The 20617-nt window shown below is 37.5% G+C and overlaps 4 protein-coding genes across 6 annotated transcripts; 3 read left to right on the top strand and 1 right to left on the bottom strand.

Annotated features, from left to right (window-relative positions):
• Positions 1-457: 457 nt before the first annotated feature.
• phf10 (PHD finger protein 10) lies at positions 458-10013 on the top strand. The gene is made up of 12 exons (XM_077563184.1): positions 458-630; positions 1243-1352; positions 1446-1576; positions 1700-1783; positions 1875-1999; positions 2080-2229; positions 2423-2532; positions 2971-3109; positions 3294-3431; positions 6575-6683; positions 8883-9071; positions 9155-10013. Exons 1-12 carry the CDS (start codon positions 559-561, stop codon positions 9250-9252), a joined length of 1455 nt encoding a protein of 484 aa, XP_077419310.1. The 5' UTR covers positions 458-558; the 3' UTR covers positions 9253-10013.
• Positions 10014-10674: 661 nt separating this feature from the next.
• Positions 10675-12681, top strand: psmb1 (proteasome 20S subunit beta 1). The gene is made up of 6 exons (XM_077563516.1): positions 10675-10869; positions 11172-11279; positions 11388-11469; positions 11571-11700; positions 11818-11924; positions 12121-12681. The coding sequence occupies exons 1-6, from the start codon at positions 10769-10771 to the stop codon at positions 12304-12306; spliced, it is 714 nt and encodes a 237-aa protein (XP_077419642.1). The 5' UTR covers positions 10675-10768; the 3' UTR covers positions 12307-12681.
• A 228-nt stretch (positions 12682-12909) lies between these two features.
• Positions 12910-16049, bottom strand: LOC144050362 (THAP domain-containing protein 6-like). Of its 2 annotated transcripts, XR_013293834.1 has the most exons (5): positions 15848-16049; positions 14298-14496; positions 14058-14174; positions 13643-13922; positions 12910-13607 (listed from the first exon to the last, which is right to left on the bottom strand). XR_013293834.1 is itself a non-coding variant. In XM_077563517.1 (4 exons), the coding sequence occupies exons 1-4, from the start codon at positions 15925-15927 to the stop codon at positions 13746-13748; spliced, it is 573 nt and encodes a 190-aa protein (XP_077419643.1). In that variant the 5' UTR covers positions 15928-16049; the 3' UTR covers positions 12910-13745. The 2 variants fall into 2 exon arrangements, 1 of the variants encoding a protein (XP_077419643.1); XM_077563517.1 differs by having other exon boundaries at positions 12910-13922.
• mpc1 (mitochondrial pyruvate carrier 1) lies at positions 16023-20402 on the top strand. Of its 2 annotated transcripts, none has more exons than XM_077563519.1 (4): positions 16023-16317; positions 17719-17815; positions 19029-19161; positions 19287-20402. In XM_077563519.1, exons 2-4 carry the CDS (start codon positions 17773-17775, stop codon positions 19306-19308), a joined length of 198 nt encoding a protein of 65 aa, XP_077419645.1. In that variant the 5' UTR covers positions 16023-16317; positions 17719-17772; the 3' UTR covers positions 19309-20402. The 2 variants fall into 2 exon arrangements, with proteins under 2 accessions (XP_077419645.1, XP_077419646.1); XM_077563520.1 differs by having other exon boundaries at positions 16023-16321.
• Positions 20403-20617: the final 215 nt, after the last annotated feature.

Here is a 20617-nt window from a genome sequence, read left to right as displayed (position 1 = left end):
TAAAATCAACAATTTATATATTTATTGTTATTATTAAAGGACTGTCCAATTGCTTATAATTAAATCAATTAAAAATTTACATTAATGATGATAATTAATAAATATTTAAAGAAAGAATTGTACATATTTAATTTAAAAAAATACATTAATGATGAGAATCAATAAATATAAGAAGAAACAATTTTACATATTTTACCTGCAATTTATTTGCTTTTTCGGGGGGGATGTTTAATTGTATTTTTATTTCCGTTTTTAAATTAATAATTGATCGATTTATTATCATTAAAATATTTAAATAAATAATACAATTAAACACTGACAATGTTTTCTATTCTTAGTTCATTATAACATTAGATACATTTTCACAACAAAACATTAGCATACAATCTCTATGAACTGTTTCTTTTTAAACTTTTCTCATTTCCTCCAGGTCACGAGGTGGCAGTATATCGCGCTTCACATTCACGAATAGCCAGAAAACCGTACAGAACGAAGACAAAAAGCGGCTAGTTTTGCTAGCTTCAAGCTAGCCCAGCAGCAAGCGCTAATTAATAAAACATGGCTACTGTGCTCACCCCGAGACCACCGTGCGACAGCAACCCCGCTACTCCCGGAGCACAGTCCCTAAAGGTAGTGGCGGTTCTGGTCAGAAAAGGCCAATTGCGAAAATAATTGTTTCGGGAGCTCCGCGTCTTTACATGTTAAGCTAACTGCTAATTAGCACACCAATGGCTGCCATTGTAGACAAATATCATCTGGTAGTTATTTTCATTTCAACGTGACATATTTTGGCGAATGTCCATCATTTCAATTTAATGGACAACAGTATGTCCGTTTTGACCTATTTTCCTCTCTCTCTCAACATTAGGTGATTAGACTGTTCTCTCACTTTTTCTCACAACAAACTGTGATCTTTCTGTCATTGTTGTTACATACCTGTAAACAATACAGTTGTTGTTATTAGTTACTGAAGTTAGTTGTGCAAGGCTTGGGATGCGCTGACTTGTTTAGCAGCCTGTTCTGCTTAAAGCCAAAAGGAAGTCAAGTAATACTCCTTCCATTATTAAATTTAAAACTATAATTATTACATCATACTCTAATACTGACATATGAATCGTTTGTAAGAAAATACTTGGTGAATTTGTTTCCACGGGCAATCAGATGATTTCCTGTGGTATAGTGGTTGGGAATAACTGCTAAAGACTATGTATCAATAATTTGCCTTGAAATTGTCTTCTTTAGGAGGACATAACAGAAGAGGAGTCCAATGATGGCAGTCAGCCCCCTAAAAGGCGAAGAATGGGTTCAGGGGATAGTTCACGAAGCTGCGATACCTCCAGTCAGGACCTTGGGTGGGTTTTGCTTGTAATCCTTGCAAAATTGTCTACCATGTCTAAATATGGGTAGATTTTAAAAATGCTGCTTTTCCCACTCACCTACTCCAGGCCAACATATTTCCCAGCGGAGAACCTAACAGAGTACAAGTGGCCAGCAGATGACACGGGAGAGTATTACATGTTGCAAGAGCAGGTCAGCGAGTATCTGGGAGTCACGTCCTTCAAAAGGAAATATCCTGGTATGAACTGGAGTCTGTTTAAGCATTGAAAAAAATGTTCTTGTGGGTAGAAGAAAAATGTTTGTCAAGCTTTTCAAAGCAAAGTATAGCTTTGTCATCTTTTGTATTTCAACTTCCCTCTAGATATGGAAAGGAGGGACCTATCACACAAAGAGAAGCTCTACCTCCGTGAACAGAATGTGATCACTGAAACACAATGCACTCTGGGTAGAAAGCATCACCCTTTAATTTGACTTTAGGATTTGTGTCAATGAATGAGTGTGAGGCTGACTGTGAATGTGTTATTGTTTGTTCCCAGGTCTAACAGCTCTGCGGAGTGACGAAGTGATAGACCTGATGATAAAAGAGTATCCCTCCAAGCATTCAGAGTACTCGGTCATACTTCAGGAGCGAGAGCGACAGAGGATAGCTAAAGAGTACTCTGTAAGTACATAAATCCAAATGAAAATGTCATGTCTCACCACTCCTCGTTTTACTGTCACGCGTCTACTGTCGCGTTACAGCAAATGCAGCAGCAGAACCCTCAAAAGGTGGAAGCCAGCAAGGTTCCAGAGTACATTAAGAAGGCAGCCAAAAAGGCGGCCGAGTTTAACAGTAATTTCAACAGGGAGCGAATGGAAGAGAGGAGGGCCTATTTTGACCTCCAGACGCATGTAAGTTCCAATTTAGCATTAGCGCAGTTCATGATGACTTACGATGGTTTGAAATCAGTTGTCACGCTTGAAAATATTGCTATTTTTTTTGTTTGCTCATTTCTTCATTTGTAATAGTTCATGATTTCCAACATTCGGGTTTGTGCTTTGAATGTTTTCCTAATGAGTCTTGACTTTATTTTCTTCCTCCCAGGTTATCCAAGTGCCACAGGGCAGGTTCAAGGTGCTCGCTCCAGAATTGACCACGACGGGGCCCTACCCGGTTGCTTTAATACCAGGGCAGTTTCAAGACTACTACAAAAGGTACTTCTATAGAAACAAGAGTAAACCTCAACAAACTATGTGTGGCAATGTTAATTTTGCTACAGCCTGTCTAATAGACTTAGGGTTGAATGTACAATTTCAAGGTTTTTTTTTTTCTTACAATAGTCACATAACAGCATAATCTTATTAGACTTAAACATTTAAGATGGCGACAAATTGAACTGGGGATGGAATAGTGGACCTCACTAATCGTGGGGCTTAGGGACCGGGTTGGCCCATGATTAGCAGAAATCCGTGTATAACTGCCGCAGATCTAAATGCAGAGCAGTTTTTTATTATGATTATTTTTGTAAACGCAGACAAATTCTTCTAAAAATGCGAATATATTTGGTAATATGTGGGTTTGCTCGTTGGTCCACTGTAGAGTACACATATTTTCTAACTCCCACCCTCCCCCTGCTGTATTGTGCCTAACAGGTACTCGCCCAATGAGCTGCGATACCTGCCTTTGAACACAGCTCTGTTTGAGCCTCCGCTGGATCCAGATCTGCCTGCGCTGGACTCTGAGCCTGACTCTGATGACGCAGAGGATGACAAGAAGAACAAGAACTCTTCTGTAAGTTAGACACAAGCAAATCTAGTGGGTTGTGGATGAGCGTGAAGGAAGTGGGCATTGTAAACTACGTCTTGGGCAATTAGTCCAATTATTGATTAAATTGAGGTTGTTGTTTTTTTTGACAGGACAAGTTTAAAAAAAATAAAAAATACATGAAGACTCACGCCACTCTTTGTCTCTGCAGGACAGTTCTTCAGGCAACACATCAGATGGCGAAAGTCAGGAGGGAGGAGGCCACAAGTCCAAGGCCAAAGACAGGTCGTCCACGCCGGGCAAAGATGGCAGCCACCGCCACTCCCACAAAGCCACCCCCGGGTACAAGGTAGAGGACAAAACCACCTGAACTCTTCTCCAACAACAGCAGCAGCACTTTTCTACCCCTCCTCCTCCTTTTTCTACTACTTCGACCACCTCCCTTACTCCATCCATCCCGACATCCCCTCCCTTTAGCTTTTCCTCACTTTGTTCTCCAGCTTCTACATTTGGTCTCAGCTGGAACCAGCACACACATTTGCCCTCACATTCCCGCTGGGGCTCCCGTCTTCACTTTTTTTCTTTTTAGGATTACTACATCGCTCTTTTTTTTTTCTCTCCTTCAACCAGACTGTGAGCAATAAGAACAATAAGAAAGGAACAGTTGAGTTTGTTTTGCATTGCACTTTTTTTTGTTGTGGACAAAATATTTTTTTTTTTTGAATGTCTTCAGTTAATCGCCTCACTTGTCTTTAAAAAAAAAAAAAAAAAAAAAAATGAAAGGAAGAAATTTGCAAGACAAGTCAATTTATCTTTTGGCTCTACATTTTCATTTTTGAAAAAAATATATGGATACAGATAATACATTCATTTTGTGTTTGCTTTTAAAAAGTAGTCAATATCAAAAGTAGAGAGTACTTAAAGATGTATACCCGAAGTGTGTAACACACCTAAATGTTTACTGTGTGCGTGTGTCGGTGTTAAAGATATGCTGTGTATAAACATGTGGTGTACTGTTGGCCTGTGGGTAAATATCAGAGAGCGCTGTATTGCTGTATTACAACAACACAAGTGCATCAGTGAGGCGATGACATGCTGACCTTGTTCACACTGAGCTCAAATGCTGGAAACCAAAACATCGGCTTGCTTCTCTAAATCAGGGGGCAGGGAACCTAACGTATGAAACCAACTACAGCATTTGATCTGGCGCGCCATACACTTACAAAAAATAAATTAAATATATAAACATCGGATCAACAATACAGTGGTGCTTTGAGATGCAAGTTTAATTCATTTTGGGGACAGTATAAGATAGACTGACAAACATTGTTCACTGAGACGTCTCAACTCCTCTACAGCTCATCGGTGCAGCACTCATATTTGTATTTCTATGCAGAGGATAAAGAATATATGGCATACTGTTATATTGTCCGTCTAAGGTGCTGCTGCACAGTTTATGTTCAATGCGTTGCTTAGAATATTAAAACACAGCAACATAGACAGTGGTGGGCGTTAATATTAAAGTAGCATGCTAAAAGGCTAAGCTATGCGGTTGTTTTAAATACGCAAGCTGTAGCTGTTTTTGTTTTATGTCCAGTTTCTGAGGCGGCAGAACAACTAGTGGAGTGGCACGGGCGCACTGCTCAGGGGGGACTTCCAGTAAACAGCCATGCTTAAAAAGTAAATACAACTCACTTTTTGATTGGTACCGGGGGTGTGTAGACTTACATGATAAAAGGCAAAAGGTCCTGCCGCGTCTGTTCAGTTAGACAGGAAACTTTAAATGGAAGTCGCAGTACAAAGCTTGAATCCTCCTTTTTTTTTTTTTTTATTGTTCAGTAATTGTATCTGCTAAACTCTAGCTTTTTTTAATTAGTTGAGTCACTGGCACCATACAGCGCTCGTATCTCAAGTCTGCTCTTGCAAGCCAAATAAAAAAAAAAATGGTCGAACTATGACTCGTATTTAAAATTAAAAAAAAAAAAAAACGAGTCACTCGTATCTCAAGGCACCAACCACTGTATTTAATAATAAATATTTATCCGACCGTTGCATCGTATTTTCTCCGTTACATATTTAGTATGTTTTTTTTAAAGGACTTCTTTTTTTAAACAAAATGGCCCCAAATAGAAAAAAAAGGTTCCCCACCCCTGGTCTTTAATATTACATACAGTGGATCCCCGCTATTTGCAGAGATTAGGGGGCAGGTCGGCCTGCGGGTAGCAAAAGTCTGCGTATAATTGATTGACGATCATTAAAACTGCATTTTGAAAAAAATATTTTTTAAACCACAAAAAAAACGGAAATCTTTTGAAGAGGCGGAGAAGTACCACCACTAAGTTTATCCATGACTTTTTTCTTTTGAGGTGAATCCATGGGTGTCGAACCGTGAGCATTTCGGGATCCACTGTATTTCATAATTACTCCAAATAAAAACTTTTATTATAGTCTAATTAGTGAAAGCCTTGCATTTGTGCTAAAAGCAAATATTTGAATTAGTCTTTAATTTACAACTTCAACTATTTTGCATCCGGTCTGGCTTTGCAGTGTGGACATGGTTTCTTTTCTTAGTGTGTTTCAATAAGACATTACAATATGTTAACGAGTCATGTTTTTGCACGTTTTTCTTAGTTGATGTGACATGCAGCTAAAATTGATCTGTGTCCATGTACTCTTTTTAAATGAGTGCAAACGGACCGAGAGTAATGCTAAATATTTATTTATAAAGTCTTGAAAAAGTAATACTTTTGTAACTATAAAGTACGGTGCACCTCCCTCTGGGTTACGTATATAAACACACATTTATATAGTTATTATTCATTGAAAAATATTTCCAGATTTTGTATATCACATTGTGTGTTGCAGGCTGGTTAACACTACTTAACTCTGGTCGGGCTCCAGTCGACATTACATTTTATGCAATGTTTTTTGGCCAAGTGTTTTGAATAATGTGATATTTTCACAATGCAGCTAATCAATAAAAAGTTATGATACAAAGCTGATTTTAAATGCATTAAGTGGCTGTACTTGCATTCCAGGTGGGATTAACGGTTCTTCTCATTCCAGTGCTTTAAATCATAAAATTAAAATGGTAGGTAGATAAAACTACGTAGTGGATTGAGCAGCATATTGGCGATATATTCCTGTTGTAAGAAATAAAATTTAAAAAATCTCTTAACTATGATCATGTCTAACATGGGAAAGGCTGAGTTTGCAACAAAATGGAGGACTACCTAAAAACAGACATCAACGAGAAAATTGATCCGCAATTGGGTCAGTCGGACACCATTTTTCCGCTCTGCTATATTTCCTCCATTGGTATTTTGTACATTTGTTGTAGCAGCTTTTAGCTGTCAACGAGTGTTTTATATGTACTTACATACATTATTGTCCTTTTCTGAACAATTGGCATTGGCCCAACTGGACTGTGTAGAGAACATGACGTAGCGATGCTGTGCTGACTGGTGTTTATAGCGTTGTTCTGCCTTGCAGCCTAAGGTCATTCCCAATGCTATATGTGGCATTTGCCAGAAGGGTAAGGAGGCCAACAAGAGAGGAAAACCCGAGGCACTCATTCACTGCTCCCAGTGCGATAACAGCGGTAAGTACGCACACATGCACAGCAAAAGACACTCTTTTTTTTTTTTTTTACATATTTAATTTTTCTTTTGAGTTTTTAGATTTTTAGGATCATGCAATTTTGATGTATTTGAAACGGGTTGTCGCCAGTTGTCTGGTTTTTGGCTTTTGAATTCATGCTTGTGTTGTAAATTAATTAGCATTAACTGATTAATTAATCACAAAAAATATTGCATTCCTCATTAATTAACTCTTTCACTGCCAAAAATTCATTTTTAAAAAAGATTATTAAAAATTTGGGGGAAGAGGCGATTACATTTTTTTTATTGTAATTAATCGCATGACTTCATTAGTTAACTCACGATTAATCACAAATTTTATATCGGTTCTAAATGTACAATAAAAAAAAAATTGGTTTTCATACTCTTGTTAACAAAAGTGGGGAAAAAATGTTAAACTAATAGAAATAGTTCAAATAAATTTTTGACGTCAATGGCAGTGAATTAAAAAAAAAAAGAAGAAAATATAAAAAATTTGGGGCGTCAGGCGATTAAAGTTTTTAATCGTAATTAATCTCATGACTTCACTAGTTAACTCACGATAAATCACAAATTTCATATCTGTTCTAAATGTACAATAAAAAATTCTAGGTTTTCATACTCTTGTTAACAAAAGTGGGTAAAAAATTTAAACTAATAGAAATAGTTCAAATGATTTTTTTTTACGTTTATAGCCGTCAATGGCAGTGAATGAGTTAATCGCACTATTAATTTTGATTATCCTTTAGCGTGACAGCGGATGGCTACGTTTAAGGTAGCACAGGTTGTTTGAGCAATAAACATAATTACATGCATTAAAGTAAAGCATTTAATAAATGTTTGCGTATGACATTTAGAATATTTGTTCATGTCAAAATATTGGGGTCATTTTTGTTCCCATTTTAAATTATGCAAGTAATTAACTGATTAGAAAAAGAGGAGGATGAGCGTGTGCAGTGGATCAAAAAATGTTGAAGACATCCTCATAACATTAAATGTCAAAAGAATTAACACAACCGGTGCTCTTCAAATTTGGCGAGAAAAAAGTATTGATTAAAAAAAGGCTTTTTTATTAAGTGATTAATCAAAATTCTAAGATGTGATTAATCAAAATTCTAAAATGTGATTAATCTGTATAAAAATGTAATCATTTGACAGCTCTAAAATTAATGTCTTCTATTTTTTATATCACACAAAGCTGACATTTGAGCCTTTTTATGTTCACTGTATATTAGAATGCTTGGGGAAAAAAATCACAGAAACTGTCCAGTGAGATGCATGTCTTACATTTCTCATCATTTGTAACTTATTTTTCATGCTGTTATTCATCTTTTAAAGTTCTTGTTTTGGAATGGGTCGATTAGCAGCCAGGCCGATATTTGGCATTTTGACTAATAATCAGCATCGGCCTTTTTACGAATCTGAAGGCCGATAAAGCTGCCATCTCACTGAGTGGTGAATACTTGCGAATGTAGCGCATTTTGGGTTTTCATCAGGATTTGTAAGATGTCCGCAGACAGTTTTTACTTGTTGCAAAGACATTTTGAACATGCTCAGACAATGTTTCGCTTTCACTTTTGAAACCTTTTACGAACCCTAACGAAAACCCCAAATTATACATTCGCATGCATTTGTTGCTAAGTGAGATACAGGGAACTTTTCATTTATATATTTATTTAAATTTCCACTTTAGAAAAGAGTATGCTGACACTAGGAACTTGCTTGCACACTTTTTTAATTTTTGTTAGAATTAAGAAATGATGTTGAATTTTTGGAAAACTTTGTCTACAATAGAAAACTTTTAATAGCCTTTTACTTGCTTGTTTTTAATTTAACACATGGTGAAGCTCCCAGCAATTTTTTTAAATTATTTTTTAAACAAAGCTCTTTATTATTTAGATTTAAAATTAAAAGTAAAACCTTCAAAGTGTTAAAAATTTGAAAAGTTGTTTTAACAAACATGCTTAGTGGCATTTTAACAAAGTTAATTAAATGTTGATGCTAATATTTTTTCTTTTACTGCAAATGAATATCGGCTTGAAATATCGGTTATCGGCTTGAAATATCGGTTATCGGCCTCCTTGACTACTAATAATCGGTACCGGCATCAGCCCTGGAAATCAACATTTCAGTCCAACACCGTTCTTGTCTATTGAGAAATATGCTAATCTTGCTAAATGCAGGCCACCCTTCCTGCTTGGACATGAGCGCGGAGCTGGTGCGAGTGATCCAGACATACCGCTGGCAGTGCATGGAGTGCAAGACTTGCACCGTGTGCCAGCAGCCCCACCATGAGGACGAGATGATGTTCTGCGACAAGTGTGACCGAGGCTTCCACACCTTCTGCGTCGGGATGGGCTCCATCCCCACAGGTCTTTGTCTCTCACTTTGCTATTTATTTGCGCTTTTTTTTTTCATAGCTTAGCGTCATTGTTTGTTTTTCCTGATGTTTCAGGTCTTTGGCTGTGTGAGGTATGCGACAAAGATTTCAGCACACCCAAGAAGAAAGGAGGGATGAAAACGCTGAAAAATGCCAAGTCAGCGCAGAAATGACTTCATTAAACACCATAGAAGACGACGTCTGATTTTATTCCACATTAGGATCTAGACCGGGGAAACTGAGAACTACTTCTTAGCGCAACAGAGAGAACAAAGGTCACGACAACAGTTGTACAAACAACCGTAATTGTCGCATTCTTATAAATCTGTCAGTTTACATTTTCAAATGATCACTTGTACAACATTACTAGGAGTTCACAATGTATTTTCACTGCTGTTCTTCTATATAAACAAATGGTGCTTTTATTGATATACAAGTTAAAAACTAAAGGTCAGCTTCATAAATTTCAAAACGTTTTATTTTGATGTGCAGTTTTATATAAATGTGTCTTGAATTCTGTCATGGTGCTAATGATCTTTTGAAATGTAGTATCTGTAGTTTTTGTCCTGTGTATTAAAAAAAAAACTGTCTTAGGTACAATTTTTTTACTATATAACTCTTTTCCGATGCCTCTGACTGCACCAAGCCTGTCAATCAAAGCTACAATAAATCTGCTCGTATTTTTGCATTTGACTTGAAAATAAAATATTTTTCTACTTTTCTATTTCAAAAAAAAAAAAGTACTGTAGTGGTAGTAAATGGTGATTTGTTGATGTCATACTCACTGAATGATGTGTTTGTTTGTTTTTATAAACTTGTATGTAACGACTCAGTATGTCATTCTTTTTTCTTTTCTTTTTAAGAATGAGATGTGTAAAAGATGCAAGTATCCTGGGTTCAGGATTGGTCATGTAGGAGTAAATGTTCCTATTCACTTGTGCAGTCTATTTTCTATAGCAATAGGCCTCAGCGTCATCTGTGAGTTGGAGCCTAGAGTGGGCGTCAGTCACATAGACAACCAACCAACCATTCATGTTAACATATATTAAGAATTAAAGTCTTGAACCTCACAATGTGGGAGGAAGGTACCTGGAGAAAAACAACGAAAGCACAGAGGAACAAGCAAACACCGCATAACCCACAACCTGATGTGCTAACCACTTGACCAACCATGCTGCCTTGCTATTGTAGTTTAATGATGTATTTTTATTTTGTCTAGGACTCTGTAGTGTTTAGTAAAAGTAGATAGAGATATTTCTAATCCAGTAAGGTGAAAGGCATGCATGTTATGACACAAATTTATTGTTCAGTATGCTGAGGGTTAATTAAAATTTTCATGTCATCACTCTTTTGGAGACGTTTATTATTTTGTGTGTGTGTGTGTGTAAGTTTCAGAATCATAACCTGTGTAGTCTGCTCGTAAATTTCCAACCTGTTAGATAAGATAAATAGATAAGTAAACTACATTTTAAAAAATCTACACGGAACGAAATAAATTTTTTGCTGTACTATACAGTAAACAGATGACTAAAATGTACCATGTCATGTCATCGTGCAACCGAAGAGGGCGCCCGTGTACTTCAACCAACTTAAATCTATCCCTCGAAGAATAAGCTGCCATATTGCAGTGATACAGCGACTTTAGTAGGTTGCCAATAAACGGATTGTTTTGTCTGTCTGCATTAAACCATGCTTTCATTTCAAGATTTTAGAGACCCGGGCAAGATGAAGGACTATCATTACACGGGCCCGGTGGAGCACCGGTTCTCACCGTACACGTTCAACGGCGGGTAAGTTTACTTTTCACTTGCTCACTCGTTAGCCTGTTAGCTTACTTACATCCAAAGCGAATGATTGATAACGTTTTGTCCTGGCGAGCTATTATTTAGAATTGTGATACATGTATGTGATTAGTACTTTATTTTTGCTGAAGACACTACTGGGCCAGTATAGGTTTTGATATGGCAAACATTTATTTATTTATTTATTTTTTTACAATTGTTTCACTTTCGAATAACACCGTTTCTGTTAGCATGATAGTACACGTACTTCTTTCCTAAGTCAGGAAGATCTGTAATATTTTTGTTTTCAGGACTGTACTAGCGCTGGCTGGGGAAGACTTCGCCGTCGTAGCTTCAGACACCAGGCTGAGTGAGGGCTACGCGATCCACAGCAGAGAGTCTCCAAAATGTTACAAATTGTAAGTTTCTCTTCTACTGTACTATAGATAAAGCACCACAAAACAATCTCTTTTAGCTATATTAACCATGCCCATTTTTTTTTTAAACTACCCTCGTGTTGCTTCTAGGACAGACACAACTGTAATTGGCTGCAGTGGTTTCCATGGTGATTGTCTGACACTGACGAAAATCATTAATGCTAGACTCAAGGTGGGGAAAACTTATTTTGGCTGCATATTTGATATCTTGTAGAAAATGCACATTTAGTAGCACTCTAAAATTAAAGTGATGGACCTTCCTTTCCTCTTAAGATGTACAAACACTCAAACAACAAGACCATGACATGTGGAGCCATCGCTGCCATGTTGTCCACCCTCTTGTACGGCAGGAGGTTCTTCCCCTACTACGTTTACAATATCATTGGCGGTCTTGATGACGAGGGTACGTGGGAGACTAACACGACACGTTTGTAAATATAGCTGTACAGTGTTGCACCTCCTCAAATGGAAAGTGTGCAAAATCTTGATACACTGATAACAATTGTATTGTGTACATTAGGCAAGGGTGCCATCTACAGCTTTGACCCCGTGGGATCTTACCAGAGGAACAGCTACATGGCCGGGGGATCCGCTAGTGCCATGCTGCAACCACTATTAGACAACCAGGTACACACCATGATTTGTATTGTCAAATGGGGCTAAAAAGATTCATCAAAATTAACCCGAAGAATTTGTGTACAAAATGCATTTCATTCATTAACAGTTAAACAATTGGTTATAATATTTGATATTTGATAGCTGGCAGCATATTGTCAAGCGTAGCATTTGCTACGTTGCACTGACCCCCACGCCTTCTTCCCAGATCGGGTTCAAGAACATGGAAGGTGTAACACGCATTCCTCTGAGCCGTGAGAAGTCAGTTCAGCTGGTCAAAGATGTTTTCATCTCGGCCGCAGAAAGAGATGTTTACACCGGGGATGCCCTTCAGATCTGTGTCATCACTAAAGAGGGAATCGAAGAGGAGACCATCACGCTGAGGAAAGACTAAAGAAGAAATGTTTTGTTTTTTTCTTTCTTCGTCTTCTTTCCTCCACTAGTGCTACTTTTCAGATTCACTCAGCTTGTTTTGGTTGCTTGATGGCAGATTGTATGAAACAGGAGTGTTAATCCAAACATTGAGGAACTTTATTTTTTTTATTTTTACCTAAACCTATATTCCGTTTTTGATACCTGTAATTATCTGTTTGTTTTTTTTCACCCCCCAAGTTATTTTGTCCCTTAATTTGTTTCCGGTTGTCACAACCAGGATCCTTAATCAACACTCCTGTAATTACGAATCAGCCCGGAAAAATTGCCATTATTAGATGCCGTGTACTCTGCTATTCTTTTTACATTCTTAATAAAGGTGAAGAATTGGGGAAAATTCTTCTTGTTTTGTTGCAGTTACCCATAACTTCACTCACTATAATGTTTAAAAAAAAATGTTGAATGAATGCCAATTCCCATTAAAATTCCTGTTAGATGTTAAGAAATTGCACATTTTCAGGTAATTGAAGATAATTATTTCTCAGGCGATTTTTAGCTTATGGTCACTGTCAATTGCTGTTCATATAGAACATTGGATTAAAACAAATGCGGAGGAAAAAAAGGGTTACATGTTAAACTGTTTTTATTTTATATTGTATTACAAGAACACTCACAAGTCACCAAGAGAGACCGGTTGTTCTGTTGACCAGTGTTTCACAACTTTACTAAGCCAAGGCACACATTTTACTTTTTTTTTTTTTTTTTAACTCTCGGTCACGATACATCACTGGCATAGTTGAACAAAGAATTTCTATGGCGCACCTGAGGGTGTCTCATGGCACACTAATATACAGTTGTTGCAAATCACTGCTCCAAACCAAACTTGGCTTCCTTTTTTTTTTTTTTCTGGAGACCTCAGTATTGTTCATTCGGTAATTTTACCGATTTGACATGTCATCATCATTGCTTTTTTTTTTTTTTTTGTATGTGGGTGAGTATTCATTAATTCACCTAAAACCTATTAAAAAATCCAATACCGTTCACCTAAACCGAACACTTCCAGCCAGAGTCGTGAGGCTGTCAGGAGACCCGAGGAAGGACCAAAGAAAGGAAAGTGAAATCTTTGCTTCCTTGATGCGCTCCCACATCCTCTGTGCCAAACTTTCTCACGCCTCGTCCTCGAGAGCCGGAAGAATCCTGCTAATTTTTGATGCAAGCTCCGCAGAAGCCTAATAACGATCCTGATCTTTAGAATCGGCTTTGTTGGAGAACGACAAAATCTAAAACCTGCAAGATCAGGAGTGAGGAAGCCAATCTCTTCTTGGGCAAAATGTGGGACCACAGATTCCTGTGGTATTCGCCCACGAGGACTATGGCAGCACCTCTCATAACCTGAAGAGTGCAATCTGAGGGAATCGCTAAGCCGCCATTGTGTTTTAGGGTCAAACGATGGATATAGCCTCAGACACAAGGCTCACACAGTGTCTTGTGCAGTACAGCCATAAGAGTAGTCCTCGCCCTTCGTTCTCGCACCAACGCATTTCTCTTCTGCTTCTCCAGGCTCCACAATCTGGCTGCGGCCGCACTGAACTTGGCCTTTAAGGCAGCGGGAGAACTGGGCAATGAATAGTTGTGGTCCTGGTGTAAAAAAAAAAAGAAAAAGGGGGGATTATAAATCATCCAGTCAGCACAATGCATTATTTAGACCCAGCCCAAAATCCTCCCACTTTTTTTTTTTTTTTTTTTTTAGGTCTATCAATAACAAATACTCACAAGTGCAATATTAAATCGAGGTTTCTTTTTGCGGACTTTCTGAAGGATGGGTAACGGTAAACTCTCCTTAGCTTTGATTGAAGTTTTTGATGTTCTTATGGTCCTTTTTTCTTCAGGCTAAAGAAAAAATAAATACAGATTTAAGTAGCTCTTGATTGATCCCCAATTAGACATTTCCAGCCTCGCTCAACTCAACTCAACTCAATACAAATGAGAGTAGTTGCATCCTTGTAAACCTACCGGTATTTGTCGAGGACGATCCGGGAAGTTAAACAACGATGGAATGACACCAGTTCTAATCCTGCAAATCTGCCCGGTTCTGTCAAAGTCCCAACTTCTAAAATGTTGACTGCAGAGCATAGATTTATCATTGGCAGTAAAATCCTTCCTCCTCATAGCTTTTTCCCACTCTCTCCTCAACTCATCGTCTCTGGGAAACCTATATGGAGTGAGAGAAAAGTAGACAGAAAAATAATTAAATCTGTACTAGACGACAACATATTTAAAAAGAAACAAAACTATTGGGTCAATAGGCTGGAAACTAAAAGGTATTTTGTTCTGCTTGATTTTTTATTTGATTTTTTACTTTTCACAAAAAGTTTCTTACTCTGTGCTTTTTGGTGAAACCAACCTACTGGTGACTAAAATAGTGATTCTCAACTGGTAGGTCGTCACGGACACATTTTGGGTGGTTCATGGACAGATGGTAAAAAATGACATGTATTCTTATTTGGATTTTTTCTGCTACAGTACAGCGACGTACCAAGTTCCCACATGGAACACGATTAGGTAACTGACAGGAAGTGCAGCTGTCCCGCTTTAGCCAACTATTTTCTCCGTAAACAAATACAGTGCAGCTCAGCCTCTGGCTCATGGACATCGTGGTGAGTCATATGTTTTAGGTGGTACATTAAAATCATTTTACACAGCTTTTGAAAATATAACACATTATACCAGTGGTGGGCATCGAGGGCCGGAGTCCTGCAGGTTTTGCATGTTGCCCTTCTCCAACACAGCTGATATATGATTAGCTCATCGGCAAGCTCTGCATAAGGCTGATAACGATCCTGTTGATTGGAATCAGCTTGTGTTGGAAGTGAGAACCTCCAAAACCTGCAGGACTCCGGCCCTCGAGGACCGAGATTGCCCACCTCTGCATTATACATTAGTTGTTCGAGGCAATTTTTAAACAAAACATTTTGTTGTTGTTTTTAAACAATCAAACAAACAAAAAACGTAATGTCTATAAAAACGGATCAGGACTGCTCAACAGAAGGAACTACGGGTCCCAGAGTGACAACCGTTGAGAACTACTGGACTAAAGAATGGAAAACGCTAGAAAAACTTTTCTCTTCTAGTGAAATATGCGCATACTCTCCCTTTATATTGTGACACAACACAATATTGTGTGGGTCTTGAAAGTTAATTCGAAATGCTCAAAAAGTGAATGAGTTAACCGTTTGGCATTTTGGTAGTCAAGCTCCTAGCTCGTATTCTTTTAGTAAAAGACTAGAAGACATTGATCAGACAACCAGCGTCAACACGAAATTCTAAATCAGGGTATCCGCCACAACGATCGTTAACATCTCTACATTACGGTAACACGCCACCATTGAGCTGCGGGGACAATTTCAAAATAAAGGCGAAACAAATAAATAAATGACATCAACGCTTTTGATTTTGAACAATTGATCTTTCCGTCACCAAGCAACCAGTTGTTAAAGCTTACTGGAGGCTCTCAACAAGATTGAATATTGAAACAAGAGCCAAAAAGTGTTATTAGTTCTTACTTATGAAAGGTTATTCCCTGTGTCTTTGATTCGGTAGTGCGGCGTTGTCTGCAACCGATTGCAGTACAATGTGCAGGCATCCTTGTTGATTATTGTTTTGTGCCTTTTTATTTTATTTTAGCGTTGCCCCTACTAGCTTAGCCTGGCCGTAAGCACGAAACTGCAACGAAAAAAAAGACGCGTCGCGTCTGCCCTACTTACTGGCAAATGACAGAATGCTGCCGTCAAGCCGTTTCTTTGCGACAGTGTAGTAAATGGAAAAGGAGGTGTTTGTGGTTGGTTAGAAATTTGACCGGGCGTCCTCTAGTTTAGACTCTCGACTCAGTTGGCGGCTCATCGCCCTTCAACACAAGTTTATCATCTCTCTGTCATCATAGAAAGTACGCCAAGTGTTAAATCATGGCTGGGACGATTGCACGCAAAGCTATAGACCATCTGAAGAGCAAAGAATTCAGGGAATATTTGATGAGGTATGTATCAAAAGCTGCAATGAGCAGATGTGCTAAATGTAGCCACCAAGCTATTTATGTGTGTTTTCCACACAAGTGACAGCCAGTCGCTAATCTTTACCTGGCATTTGTCTTTGATCATAAAATTAGTGTTTGCGACTATTGGACTGATATTTTCCTTTCTTTTTTTCTTTTCTTTTTTCTTTTAAGTACCAACACGTTTTGGGTTTCCAACTACGCGGGGTCGCCTATCCTGTTTAAATTGTAGGACAGCACCATCTGAAAAAACAACCCCAGTATTTTTAGTACAAGTATTTAATTAAAAGTAAATAAAAATGTGGAATATTTTATTTAGTTAAAAATAAATACAATATTTACTTAAACCCAGATCCTAACTACGTTTTGTTTACATATTGTAAAGACTGCTTACAGTACAGTATTTGCATACGTTTATACATGTGTATCAATATTTAATTATTTCTAATTGTAAATCAACATGCTTGTTATATTTCCTTAAGGTGAAATTAAATTCAGGCTCTGCTGTCCATAATGTGTTGCACACAACACCTCTAGAGCACCGGATCATATTCAACACAGGCTAACACTGCACCTCTTGGGCCAATGCTTGCACAAAATGAAAAACGCCATAAAGACAGGCTAACAAAACGATCGTAAATGTCCCAGTTGTTTTTTTATGCAGTGGGACTCGAACCGTGACCCTCCAGTTCCAAAGTCCCAAGTTCTTGCAGATGTAGATGAATGTTTGACGTTTCTTTGCTCACCGTTATTGAAATACAGACAAAACTGTAGGGATATGGCTTGGAAATATAGAAAACATTGGAAGGACAAAGGTGGAATTCAAACGGTTTCAATTCTAAATAGTGGTGTGATTCAAATAATCAGTCTACAACCAGATGTGTGGACAACTTGAATTGAATAATCAAGTAGTCCCACAATGACAACATTTGCGTTTTTTCAGCAGCAATAAGTAAGATTTTAAAAAAAAATATATATATATATATAGACTACCTATTGGATGTGCTCAAACATGTCAACACATGGCACATACTGTGTGCAACCTTATTTGTCTGACTTTTTTGTTTGTTTGTTTGTTTTCTCTTCCATATGGCCTTGAATATTGAAAAACGTACACCAGCACAGTAAGTCTTATTTGTGTTTATCAGACTGCCCATATGAGTATTGTTTCCCAGAATCTGTTTATTATGTGAGCATATGGTATAATTTTACAGTAGAATGTGTTTTAAAATTAGTTTTATGTATTTTAACAGCAGAACTATAATCAATTACAGTATTATTAAAATGACAATTGTTTGTGTTCTGCTTTTTAATCACTCGAGTTCTTGCTTGCTTATTTTTATTTATTTATTATTTACATCTGTGTGTGTGTGTGTGTGCTTACAGCATTTCTGGGGTCCAGTGGCAAACTGGGGTCTCCCTATAGCCGCCTTCAGTGACATGAAAAAGAGCCCTGAGATCATCAGTGGCAGAATGACGTTCGGTGAGACACCTGCATCCACTTGTACCGTATACCCCTAGGCTGCATGACCTACTTTGTTCTAGCTTACAATGCAGCTTCTAAGGTAGAACCCACTTTATTAACTGTACTAGCAACATTTTGATGCACTTAAATATCCCAAAATGTATTGTCTGTCTGGCCAGTGCAACAATAACAATAAAATAAAATAAAAACTATTTTCTTTTCGAGATGATGTCAAGTAACATATTTAATATAATTCTGACCTTAGTACTGCATTAATGAGTTCCAACTCCTGTACAGTACAATTAGAACATTTTTTTAATGTGTGTTTTTTTTTTACTTTTTTCAGTAGTTCAAAGCACACCCTTGCTGACATGCTTTGTTTACACTAACAACATGAGAGGAGACAGAGAGGAGCTCGGTTGCCAAAGCAAAGTTTGCCAACTTGGTGACTTTTCTGACCACTCTGTTGACTATTGTTCTAAAAAGTGAAATGCCCTATGTAGTAATTTGGCCAAAAATACCTTTACAATAGCCTTTTTAATTTGACCATTTATGACTCAAACATCTTCTAATTAGTAGATTAACACACAGCTGTTCACGATGGGTACTCCTGCAAGTCTCTAGCCAATAGTTTTCAGACTGGATTCGGGTTCGAATTTTACGCCCTCTGTCTGTGCGGATGTGATGTCATGTGTACTTGAAGAAAGGACTGTGCAGTTTCATTTTTCAGCCACTGTGGCAGTAGCGATTTGAAATTCAATTTTCTGCGATGAGCAGCTTTAACAAAAATGCAGTATATACTGTACTGTGGATATTGATGCACGGTAATGCTGGGGGGGAGTGGTGGGGGGGGGGTCTTAGAAAGCTTGTGAAGGGAAGAAAAGCCCAAAGAGCAAAACTTGTTCTGAATAATGTCATTGTCATTTGCTTTTTCTATCAGTGAAAGGGGTAAAATACAAAATAGTTTGGATGCTTCAGGGGGGGGAAAAAACTAATATTTGTCGGCCATATTGGCCAGCCCTAAGCACAAATTCAGGATGTATCGCTGCACAACTTCTTTATATATCAAGGACACCTTGTCATCTTTCCATAACCATATGTTAGGTTGTATAATTAACCTTGAGTGTTTTTTAGTCCAGCACCATGTGTCGTGTCACTTAAAGAATTAAATAATTTCACCAAGGTTGTAATAAACCATTTTTTGTGCTTTTGTGTCTCCTTCTCCTCTCAGCTCTATGTTGTTACTCGCTGCTCTTCATGCGTTTCGCCTACAAGGTGCAACCACGCAACTGGCTGCTGTTTGCCTGCCATTTGACCAACGAGTCTGCACAGCTGGTTCAAGGTGGTCGCCTCATCAAGTACAAGTAAGCTCGTTTAGTTTTTAAGCAGCCTTTTTCAGTACCTGCTGCTTCTGCTGCTGCTCTATTCTAAACGGATCATTGTTGCATATATAAAGAAGTATTTTCTCTCTGTTTTTGTATTGTTCCAGTATGGAGAAGAATACGAAGTGACCAAGTGTTCCCTGTTCCACCGCACTAATGAAAGAAGCTACACAAGCGTGTATGTGCACTTAGCTAATCACAGAAGCTGTGGCTACCCCTCTTTTAACTCATTCACTGCCATTGACGGCTATAGACGTAAAAAAAAATCATTTTAACTATTTTTATTAGTTTAACATTTTTTCCCACTTTTGTTAACACGAGTTTGAGAAATAATTTTTTACAATTTTTTTTTATTGTATTAAAACAGATATAAAAATTGGGATTAATTGTGAGTTAACTAGTGAAGTCATGCGATTAATTACGATTAAAAAATTTAATCACCTGACCCCCCTAATTTATAATCATCTTTTCTTTAAAAAAAAAAGTTTATTAATTTACATTTTTAATTTTTTTAAAGAAAAGATTATTAAAAATTAATTTGACATCAGTTCTAAATGTACAAAAAATAATAGATTTTTATACTCTTGTTAACAAAAATAGAAAAAAATGTTAAATAGAAATGGTTCAAATGAATTTTTGACGTCTATATCCGTCAATGGCAACGAATGAGTTAACAATGATTGACCACCCACATGAAGTTATAGCCACATTTTACAACACAAAACAGATTTCCTTTGTGAATTTGATGCTTGAATTTACATTTGCATTGTTTGCAGTGAGCGACCGAATAATCCACTTTGCGCTCTACATCCGACTGTTCCAGTGTAACATGATTTTTAATAACTTATCCCACTATAGGTGTATTGCACATCAGTTGTATTCGTCTTTCGCCATCTTATTGACGATGTTTCCCTGGAAACTAAGCTGAATTTTGAAATTGGGCGACTTAAGGATCACGTTTGACAGAGTGATGACATAACGCATTAAAGACTGTTACTCCTGAAAAGAAAATATACCGTTGAATGTGGTGAAAGGGTGAAGCTGTCTGGATGTGATCGATCAACCCGCAAATATCCAGATTTGTCTGTTTCTGCTGACCAAATGTATACTGTACCATGTGGTACTTTGTGTGTCATTCTAATTTATTCTATAACCAAATCAAAATGTCCCTCATTAATGATCTGATTTCTTTGAGTTTGTAAAAATAAACAGACTAAAACCAACTTGACATTACCTATGTGGTTTATTTACATTATAGTCAGTTTTTATACATTTGCTTTATTTTTGTGACTGTACATTTTAGATTGTCACTGAAGGCATCAAAACTATGGCAACTAACAAACACGTGCACTTATTTACGTAACAAAAAAATGAAAATAATAAAATAAGTACATAAATAAATAGCCACCCTTTTCTCTGATTTGCTTTTTTGTACATT

This window comes from Vanacampus margaritifer, chromosome 4, assembly GCF_051991255.1.
Source record: "Vanacampus margaritifer isolate UIUO_Vmar chromosome 4, RoL_Vmar_1.0, whole genome shotgun sequence".
In the NCBI taxonomy this organism is placed as follows: domain Eukaryota; kingdom Metazoa; phylum Chordata; class Actinopteri; order Syngnathiformes; family Syngnathidae; genus Vanacampus; species Vanacampus margaritifer.
Note: the sequence above shows the minus strand (reverse complement) of the source record. Positions and strands in the feature narration are given on the sequence as shown.